At 42.2% G+C, this 11277-nt stretch overlaps 1 protein-coding gene across 2 annotated transcripts in view; it reads left to right on the top strand.

Annotated features, from left to right (window-relative positions):
* The window catches only part of ASB9 (ankyrin repeat and SOCS box containing 9), a 29874-nt gene extending 23811 nt beyond the window's left edge, over positions 1-6063 (top strand). For both annotated transcript variants that reach the window (XM_017512361.2, XM_017512363.2), the window contains exons 7-8: positions 1134-1325; positions 5487-6063. In XM_017512361.2, the coding sequence (XP_017367850.1) occupies positions 1134-1325; positions 5487-5611 (317 nt within the window). In that variant the 3' untranslated portion in view covers positions 5612-6063. The remainder of the gene's footprint in view (positions 1-1133; positions 1326-5486) is intronic.
* Positions 6064-11277: the final 5214 nt, after the last annotated feature.

Here is an 11277-nt window from a genome sequence, read left to right as displayed (position 1 = left end):
TAGAGACGGGGTTTCACCATGTTGACCAGGATGGTCTCGATCTCTTGACCTCGTGATCCACCTGCCTCGGCCTCCCAAAGTGCTGGGATTACAGGCTTGAGCCACCGTGCCTGGCTTGTTCCCTTATTTCTTTTCACCTCCCTGCTGTTGTCCAGCCCACTTCTCAACACCATTTTATCACCTCTTTAATTATCTGAGTCCTATTTACTCTTTAAGACTCCAGTAAAGCCTTTCCCAATGAATGTTGTTATAGTCCTTATTGCCTCCTATTCATTTGGCAGGCATTGCTATGAATTAAGAGATGTATTCTCTCTCCCACCTGCCACCACCCCCTCCACCATTCTGGGTAGATTTTAAGCCTGTAGCCTGGAAAGGGCCATGTTTGACATCCCTCACAAAGTTAAGAACAATACAAGACCAGATCAGTTAACATTTGTTGAGTGCACATAGATTTTCATTTTACCAGACAGATGGCAGCTCAGGCAAAGCCACATGTTCCCACATGTCACAGTGAGAGCCAGCATCTGGGCTGGGGTGGGGATTTGTTAAGAGTGTAGGAGTGCAATTGGGTGGGGACAGTCCTAGAAATGTACCTTACTCCTGAAGGGGAGAACTTTGCCACCTTCCCCGTGATCTTGGGATTGGTCAGTCCAATCCAGGGGATACCCCCATGAGGTAGTTGCTTTACAAAGTCCAAATTACCCAAGCGCCAGGTTTTACACCCTGTGGCAGCTGTACTCACCAGGTGAGTTTGGCTGCTTGTTGTATGCTGGATTTCACCATCTAGCCTCACACCCAGGCTCTACTGGCTAATACTTAGGTTCCATTAATAATGATATGCAGCTTTTCTGTCACTGGGGTTTTTCTTATATGCATCATGCCTATGTACAGTGCCGAAAGGCAAAATTTTAACTTTATATGCTATATAGCTCATGCTGTACATTCAATAACATTATTAGATGAGATTTTCCCCACATTATGAAATGGAATCAAAGCATCTCCCATTTTCCCAGAATTGCTGTGCTCAATATGGATCCCCTCTTGTTAGGGAATTTTGGGGCTCATTGCTTTAAAAGGAGGATGGTTGGATTCTGCTCCTTGCTGACCCTTTTTTTGTTCTTGTGACTATTTAGGTGCAGATGTGAACCAAGGCAAAGGTCACGATTCTCCACTTCATGCAGTGGCCAAGACGGTCAGTGAAGAGCTGGTTTGCCTACTCATGGATTTTGGAGCAGACACCCAGGCCAAGAATGCTGAAGGCAAACGTCCTGTGGAGCTGGTGCCTCCAGAGAGCCCTTTGGCCCAGGTCTTCTTGGAGAGAGAAGGTGCTTCTTTGCCAAAATCTAAGCCTAATATGTAGACACCCCTTCAGGCTTTAGTAGGAGGCAGGTATTTAGCAATTTCTGACTTCCAGTCCTGTAAAAAGATCATTCTCTGCCATCACCAAATCTGTGGAAGTTGAGATGATTCAGTATTCAATGAGGTACAGTACTGGTTACAGTACAGTAAATAACCATCCTGCTGTTTAGCATATTAGATACAGGTTTTGGGATGATATAATATCCATATATGGGGTAGGCCAGGTTTTTAAAAATTAAGGTATTATTTTAAAATTTTAGTATTACATGTATTTAAAAAAATGCTTTAGAATGAGGCAGCAGAGGCCTCTCGGGGGCATGGGGCCCCAGGATATCTTACTGTACCACAGATGGGCCAGACTACTGGACGCTTGGTTTCTACGCTTAAAATGCAGGTCTTTGAGAATTTAGGGTTCACACCAATCCAAAGACGTTTACTATGATAAGTTAACCAACAATAAGTCCACACCTCTATAAGTAAGAAATGACACTCCCAACCCAAACAATGAAATACTGTGGTTGAGCGGTGTGTCTGGGAGTAGGGCTTTGAGACCTGGGTAGGGTTGGTGAACAAAGACAACTCAAGGTGGGGAGTCACACTGTTGTAATCTTCATGGTCTTAGAGGCAGGTGAGCAACCAGCTCAGTACTTCCTTTCTTACCAGAGTATGGACTGTAAAGTCTTAGGGATTCTGGGACTTTGAAGCAGGCCTTCCTACCAGAAGGATTCTGATATCATACAATCTAGTTCTTTTCTCCCCACATGATAAGAAGTAGGGTTGGGTTTGGGCAGATCTGTAAAGTGTGCCAAGGAGTCCTCTTTCCTCTACCTCTCACTGCCCCAGGGTACTTGCAGTCAAGTCCCTGCCTTGGAGTATGGGACTATGCTCCTGCAGGCATATGCAGGCCTATGCTCCTGAGCAGTGCTGGTCAGGCAGAAAAGACTGACTCCAGGTATAAGGAATAGTCCACTAGAGGCCCCTTTCAGTTAAGCAGTGGGATAATCACTGAGCAGTTCTATCTGCATTTTAATAATTACTTGTTTTAACAAAGTTTTATGTCTACAAGGCCCATAAATATATCTTTTTTTTTTTTTTTTTTTTTTTTTTTTTTTTTATTTTTTTTTTTTTTTTTTTTTTTTTTTTTTTTTTTTTTTTGAGACAGTCTCAATGCGTTGCCAGGCTGGAGTGCAATGGCATGATCTCAGCTCACTGTAACCTTTGCATCCCAGATTCAAGTGATTCTCCTGCCTCAGCTTCTGGAGTAGCTGGGACTTCAGGCGCATGCCACCACACCCAGCTAATTTTTGTACTTTCAGTAGAGACAGGGTTTCACCATGTTGGCCAGGCTGGTCTTGAACTCCTGACCTCATGATCCACCCGCCTCGGCCTCCTGAAGTGCTGGGATTATAGGTGTGAGCCACTGTGCCCGGCCAATATATCTTAATTTTTAAAAAATTAGGACAAAAAATGAATAGAACAACATGGATTGGAATCATCTTTATACCAACATAGTTGTGAAATAGAATTTTTCATTGTTTTAATTAAGAAAGGGATTTACAGAGGCAGAAGTCCCTCAGTCATAATGTAGGATATATGTTCATGTAGGATGTAGATGTCCCCTCCTCCGTCAAGTAGCCCCATAGGATTCTCAAATGTCCTTCCCTGGCTTTTCCCTTCTGCTTTGTTTCCCAGAGACAGTAATTAATTTTTAATGCATGTTTTGCACGGTGACAGTGGGGCCAATGATTCTACTAGTTTATGAGGTGTCATTTGCTGCTGGAGAGAATCACCAGTTGTTTTGCCTCCATGAGTCACTCTTGGGGTTTTGGTACAGTCACCTCTCAGAGGGTTTGGACCCACAGGAAATGGGGCCAGGCAAGTACAGAAAACTAGACCTGTGAATTGCTCACAGCAGTTTCTGTCTCTGGGTGCCCCTGCAAATTCATTTGCTTCAGTCTACCTGTTTCTCTGTTTCCTGGGGAAGGGAATTCATTCAGTTACTGTCCTCTTTCAATGGTACAGCAACAGGAGAATGTTGGTAAAACCCAACCATGTTCTGAATTGGGCTTTGCATGGGTGTTAGGAAGGCTAAGATTTTCTCTTTTTCTGAGGAAAAGGGAAAATATTTCAAGAATATTACCACCTCACCCTTAATAAGCGTCTAAAGCAGTGTTCGCTCATGGCACACAATTAAAACCTAGAAATGACTGTCAGCCTAGCATGACCACAGCCCCTAGCTGCTCACCCAGTGCACTTTGGCTTTAAAGCATCAAGGATTGTTGTTGGGTGGGGGGGATAAAGAATTCAAGGCCCAAAGGAATATGCCAATTCATAGACAATTAGCTGGTGTTATTATTAAGTAAAGCAAACCCCTTGAATGTTTGCAGGTGTCAGCAAGTGACTGCAAAGCTGTATTCAGCTCTGTTTCTATGGACTTGAAGCTATAGTTGTTTGACATTGTCCTACTTGTAGTCAGCAGTCAGCAGCATTCAGTTGGCATCAGTAGTTATTAATACACTGTGCTTATTGTGACACTCTGCTTTTCTTAATTCTCTGTCAGGCCTGCTCTGAGATCTTGTTATTTGTAACGCTTTATCAGTACCTACTATGGTTGCCCCTGACAGTGTATCTAGCACAGATGATCAGTCACATCTTTCATCGTTCTTTAGTGAGGTTAGATTAGGTTCAGTTTCCCTACCGTGTGCTTTTTGCTGCTCATTAATATATGCCTTGAGAATACTGAGAAGCCGTTTATTAATATACGCTTTGAGTATGTTGGGCATAATCTGGTCGGTGCCTTACTCCAACAGGACCCTTCTGTTAGGGCCTGGTGTAAAATAGTCAAGTATTTTTTTGATTGTTTATGTGTCAAGTTCCATCAATCCTTGTTCTTCATCACCTTGAGAGATAAGTTTCTCAGTTGATCCTGTAGTTGGTGGTGATGCTATAGGAATATAGAATATGGAGGCCACAGTGTCGTTTGGCTGTATTCTCAGCCCTGACTGCACACTCAGATGACTGGGGCACATGCCTATAGAAAATCCAGATGCTCGGGCTTTACCCAACAATAATTGAAGCAACATCTGTAGTTGGGGGGACTCAGCATCCATTTAGTTGAATGTGCCCCCACCCCAGGTGAGTCTGAAATCCAGCATGGATTGAGGGCTATTTGTTTATGGAGTTCTTGAGGGTATACAGTTTTGTTTTTTAAAAAATAACCAAAAGAAGATTCCCATTAAAATTTGATGCAGGAAGTAGGGGGGAGCATGGAAAATCATTCGCTATTCTTTTGCCCCATAACAGGGTTTCTCAACCTTGACACTGTTGACACTTGGGACCAGTTGGGGGCTGTCCTGTGTACTTCGGGATGTTGAGGAACATCCCTTGCCTCTTGCATTAGATGCCAGTTGCACCCTTCCTCAAGTTTTGGCAACCAAAAATGTCTCCACACACTGCCAAATGTCCCCTGAGGGGCAAAATGATGTCCTCCTCCTTTCCTTCCCTGTGCCTCCTCCCAGATGCGAACCACTGTCCTAAAATGTAAACTGTTGGGTGTTCCCTAAGCAAGGCTTGTGCTAAGTAGTTCACTTTTCACCCCTGAGTTGAAGCATTGGAATAGCTCTGAATACGGAATATAAAAACAAACATGACTTCACATAACATACTCTTGGGATTCACCTCTGAGCTCATTACATTTGAATACCTTAAATGGCTCAAGTTATAAAATAAAAATGTTTGCATCTAGAAATATGCCCTTATTTTTAAAGGTAAGAGTTAAGAACACCATTAAACATAAATTTTATTTTGATTATTGGATTTTTTGTGTAGCTGTGTAATTCCCAAGTTAGCTTAGTTAAGCCTCCATTAGTGAGACTAAGCTTTAAATTTCTTTCAGTCTGCTCTAAATTAAAATCTCACAAGCTTATTTCAATTAGCTACCAGAAAAGAGAGAACATAGCCTAAAAATGCCTTCTACAAAAAAAAGAAAACCCAGAAAATGGTCTTCAGTAGTTCAATATTATTTCCTTATAACAATGTTATATTTTGTATGCTTTTTTTTTTTTTTTAAAGGAGAAGTCTTAGATCAATAACACCACTGTGTGACTTGTCTTATGATCTTTCTCCAGGGCCCCCTTCTTTGATGCAGTTATGCCGCCTTAGAATTCGGAAGTGCTTTGGAATCCGGCAGCATCATAAGATAAGCAACCTCATTCTCCCAGAGGATCTGAAACGGTTTCTCCTACATCTTTAAATGCATCAAGGGAACGGATTCACAAACAACATGAAAACGTTATTGAGTGTCGTAGCCATTAGAATTTAAAAAATCTAGTTGGGTTTATAGAGTTTGATTGATGTTTTCCATTAGATTTGTTATAGAAACGCACTGCATACATTTGTATTAGTTAGAAGGTATGAAGACATTTTTCCCACTTGGAAGAGAATGTTTAAAATAACAGCTGTTGTTTTAAATATTTACTCCATGCCAAGCACTTTCTGCATCATCTAATTTAGCCCTCACAGCAACTGGATCAGTATGTCCAGTTTCCCAGAGCAAGGATAGAGGAGTCAGATTCAAATAGGTTTTCTAACACTAGCTTAAGTGATTATTTGATCAAGGCAGGATTTTCCAGCATCACTATCCTTGTTCCATCTCTGCTGTATGACAATAAAAATAAAGAAATATGTTTCTTGGTTTATGTCTAATTGGTTTTAACCTTCCTTGTTCTTACGGCAAAACCACTACCATCTTAGCATAGTATAGTAGTCACTTCTTTTTTTCAACCAAAACACTATATACATATTAAGCATATTCTAGAACCTACTGCTTAATGCAGTAGCCACTTGTCCAGTGGTTCTCCATGGGGGAATTTTGTCACCCAGGGATGTTCAACAATACCTGGAGACATTTTGGTTGTCATAACTGAGGAGAGGGGGATACTACAGGCATTTAGTGGGTAGAGGCCAGGAATGCCGCTAAGCTTCTTAAAATGTACAGGACAGACCCACAACAAAGAAATTTCCAGTCCAGAATGTTAATACTGTAGTGTCCAGGTTGAAAAACCCTGTTGTAGCCATGTGGCTATTTACAGGAAGTAAATTAAGGTCAGGTGCGGTGGCTCACACCTGTAATCCCAGCACTTTGGGAGTTTGAAGCAGGCAGATCACTTGAGGTTGGGAGTTCGAGACCAGCCTGACCAACATGGAGAAACCCCATCTCCACTAAAAATAAAAAATTAGCTGGCCATGGTGGCACATGCCTGTAATCCCAGGTACTTGGGAGGCTGAGGCAGGAGAATCACTTGGACCCGGGAGGTGGAGGTTGCAGTGAGCCGAGATTGTGCCATTGCACTCCAGTCTGGGCAACAGGAGTGAAATTCTGTCTCAAAAAAAAAAAGTAAATTAATTAAAGCGGTAAAATTAAAAATCCAGTTTCTCAGTGTCATTAGCCACATTTCAGGTGTAAAATATGTACAATGGCTAGTGGCTACTGTATTGAGCATTGCAGATGTAGATTATTGCAGAAGAAAATTCTGTTGCCCCATCACTGAACAGATTTTGATTGGACAGTGCTCTTTGGAGTCTCGATGAATGGATTTTTATCTGCCTTTCAGTTTCAGAGTTACAGGAACACTGTGATACAATTTAGTAATAATGGCTGTAGTTTCAATTCTCTCTCAGAGATGAATTTGGGGCTCCATTGCATCAATCAAAATAAAGAAAATATTGAAACTTCTTAAGTCAAATCCTTACCTGTAAGATTACATCTGGTCGAGATGATCTCTAAATATATTTCCAATATAAATTTTCTGTAATTTTTAATTTAATTTGCTGTGTGAAAGACTCCAGAATATTTGTCTAAAATGCACAGGTGGTTCGCCACCAGATGGCACTGTTGTCACATAGTCACTTAAGCAAAAGGGTTGCTCCTCATAAATGACCCATCATAAAACGGTTTACAATGTAGGCTCTGGAAATTTCCATTCAAGAATGAAAACTTTGTAGTGATAGATTCCGCTGACACCGGGTTTCCTTCTCTTCCTATTTGCCCAATAATTTAAATGTGACTTTACAGAACTTTACCTCCTACTTTTTTATGGAACTTTACCTCCTTTTTAAAAATTCTTCATCTGATCATATTTACATGTACTGCTCAGAATTTATGCAGTTAATTAACATCAACATCCTGCCATTAGCTAATTCATTTTGTTCATTTACTTAGAAAATATATGATGAATTCCCATGCCTGTACCAGGCACTATTCTAGGCACCAGAGTGGTAAGGAACGAGATAGGTAAAGATACTTGATTTCCTTGATGTTACAGTCTGGTCAGAGAGTCATTTGCTAAGGGCTGAGGAGCTGTAGACATTTTTCTGTGGTTTTCTTTTTGAAAACACCAGTTTAAAAAATTACATGGTTTCTCATATAAAATGTTTCAGACCCTTGCTTATGTTAATCTTCCCTCAGTCAAATCCACTAAGTTTAACCCAGAACTAGTAATTACTAGAACAGCATTTTTTTCTTCTTAAATATTCCAGGCAATTAATCAGTTTGCAAGTCCATATAATAGATGGTCATCCAGCCGGGCATGGTGGCTCACGCCTGTAATCCTAGCACTTTGGGAGGCCAAGGCAGGCGGATTGCCTGAGCTCAGGAGTTCAAGACCAGCCTGGGCAACACGGTGAAACCCCGTATCTAATAAAATACAAAAAAAAAAAAAATTAGCCAGGCGTGGCGGTGTGCACCTGAACTCCCAGGTACTTGGGAGGCTGAGGCAGGAGAATTGTTTGAACCCAGGAGGTGGAGGTTGCAGTGAGCCGAGATTGCGCCACTGGACTCCAGCCTGGGCGACAGAGTGAGACTCTACCTCTTAAAAAAAAAATAGATGGTCATCCGTACAGATGGGGAAACATAACATTACCATTTCCCTCATGGCAATTTAGGAAAATATCAAATGACCCCACTTAGCCATGCTCAAAAATAATATTTAAGAATCCGTTTTATGAGTCTAGATGTCATATTTATAAGTGGCATATACCTTTGAATGCTTTATCATTGCAACCTGGCACAACCTCATAAATTCTATCATCAAAACTGGTTAAGTGGCATAGAATAGACCTTACCATTACGAATGATGGACATAAACTCATGAACCCATCTTTTAAAAATGATCATTTTGTCTGTTTTTAGATTGCAAACAACACATGATAAATTTACCACATTTTCCTTGGTTTTATTCAGTACACATGCTGGCTACTTGATGCACATCGATAGCACAATTCATGTTACAATGAAAGAGGAAGCAAGAGGAAGGGACCAGGAAAGGATGGCTTTTTTCTTCAGGGTTTGTAATGGGGCTAATTGAGTGGGCTGATACTCCACGTACCAGGTTGCTGTGGTCAGTCATTAAGTAGACATTAGGGGCTCAGAAATGACAATCTAAGATGTGCTCAGCTATCTATTCTGGAACATGGGGCTCAGTCTTCATAATATGATGAAAGCCCAGCATTAGTGCTTCAGTCTAAGACGAGGCCAGCATCAAAACCAACTAAATAATAGCTCCCATTCTAGAGGGCTTGCTGAAAGCTAGGCATATGTTAGTGATTTATAAACCTTCCCTCAAACACTCACAGTTCTTATCCCCGTTTTATATTTGGGCGTGCAGAGGGGTTAAGGAACTTAACAAAGTCAGTAGGTGGTGAAGCCAGAGTTTAATGCAGAAGTCACAGCTCTTAGTGCACACTCCACCTTCTCTTTTCTTCAGTGCATCCCAGCGTTCTGGTCACTGGGTCCTAAAACCCCCCCGCTTAATTTCCTGATAGGTCTTGGAAAGTGGAGGTGGAGCCAAGTCTGTAGGTCAGAGGTCCCAGTGTGATACCAGGAGGCTGTGCCAGGTTTAGGCCTGGACATCACACAGCCCTTTCCCTTATCACATGAACCAGCCTGGGAGGCCCCAAACTTGCTGCCTCCTGAGGTGAATGAGTCAGTCTTCTCCTGCCAGTGATGGTGAGTACAGAATGATGACCCCTTTCCATAAGACCAAACCTAACATGGCGAATATACTTTTTTCTGAACTGGTGGTATTTTGGAATGACTTAGTGACAAAATCTTTCCCTGTAATGGGGTAGGGTGGAGGAGAAGCTACCTCGGCTTTGGACACAATTAGTTGCTTGTTTCCTAATTGTGTATTTCTTTTCTTTCATCTGTAATAGTTTTCTATTGCATGTAACAAATGATCACAAACTTAAGTGGCTTAAAATAACACCAACTGATTATTTCATAATTTCTGTAGGTCAGAATTTCAGGGATGGGGTGGCCGGATTCTCGGCTTGGGGGTCTCATATGGCTGCAATCAAGTTGTTGGCTAGGGCAAAGGTTTTCATCTGGGGCTCAGAGGTTTTCTGAGCTCAGTGGTTGTTGGCAGAATTCAGTTCCCTGCAGTTGTAGGACTGAGGTCCCTCTTTTCCTGCTAGTTGTCAGCCGAGCTTGCTCTCAGCATCTAGAGACCACCCACAATTTTTTGTCATGTGGCCCTTTCCATAGGAACTTCTTAGTGTCGATGTGTGCATTCTTCCAGGCCAGGTGGAGTGCATCTACCTGACTTCTTATGTTGTGACCAGCTGGCCGGAACAAGCTCTGCTTCTAAAGGGCTCACCTGATTGGGACAGGCACACCTGGGTAACATCCTGACCTTAAGATCAAGTAATTTGGGATCTTAATTAGATCTTCAAAATCATTTCAAAGCACCACCTAGGATACTGTTTGATTGAATAACTGGCAAAAGAAGTATGTACACCAGAGGCTTAGAATCTTGGGAGCATCTTAGAATTCTGCTTACCATACCTGATAATACCTAACAGCCATCAGTTCTGTGTTGATTTGTCTGAAGTGCAATATATAATACCATAATAATGATTATTTATTTTTATTTATTTATTTTGAGATGGAGTCTCACTCTGTCATCCAGGCTGGAGTCCAGTGGCATAAGTTCGGCTCACTGCAACCTCTGCCTCCCAGGTTTGAGCAATCCTCGTGCCTCAGCCTCCCGAGTAGCTGGGACTACAGGTGTCCACCACCACACCTGGCTAATTTTTGCACTTTTAGTAGAGATGGGGTTTCACCATGTTGGCCAGGCTGGTCTCGAACTCCTGACCTCAGGCGATTTGCCTGCCTTGGCCTCCCAAAGCGCTGGGATTATAGGCCTGAGCCACTGCACCCAGCCATGATTATTTCTTTTTCTTGCCCCCCCACCCCCTGCGTAATGAATATTTTTATTTCATCCAACATGTGTACAGTGCTTACTCCATGTCAGGCATGGCCCTAAGAATTTTGCAAACATCAACTCGTATAATACTTACAATAATTCTATTATATAGGTGCTGTTATATCCATTTTACAGATAAGGAAACTGAGGCACAGAGAGGTCAAGCAACTTCCCCAAGGTCATATGCTTCTGTCAGTTTCCATTAATCACATCAAGCCTAGATAATCAAGTTTGGCAGTGTGATGAATGAAAGTCCAGGTGAGGCCAGGAAGTGGGACTTCTCAGTCTTGATTCTCTTCCCATTGGGGACTTCTCACTAAGTACAAGGCCACTGGCATGCTCACCTAGCGGGTGTGGTATGGTGGGCAAGTTCTCTGTTCTGCTGGCCTTCATGACTCTTGTATAAATCTAAGCAGGCTAGTTCCAAGTAGGCAGATGTTTTATCAGAGACTTCACTGAAGTTTGTGGAAACCAAGAGGGAAGCTGAGTTTGCTACAGGTTCACCTCCTGGCCTAGCTTTTGGCCAACATCCCGAGGATAGAGGACATTGGTGCCTTACCTCTCCTGACTTCACTTGTCTGTGATGTTTCCTCCACACCCCAGAGAGTGAAGCCCAGAGAGGAACAGAGCCTCCCTTCTGCTCAAGGCCCACCTC

The sequence above is a fragment of the Cebus imitator genome, unplaced genomic scaffold, assembly GCF_001604975.1.
Source record: "Cebus imitator isolate Cc_AM_T3 unplaced genomic scaffold, Cebus_imitator-1.0 Scaffold471, whole genome shotgun sequence".
NCBI classification, from domain to species: Eukaryota; Metazoa; Chordata; class Mammalia; order Primates; family Cebidae; genus Cebus; species Cebus imitator.
Note: the sequence above shows the minus strand (reverse complement) of the source record. Positions and strands in the feature narration are given on the sequence as shown.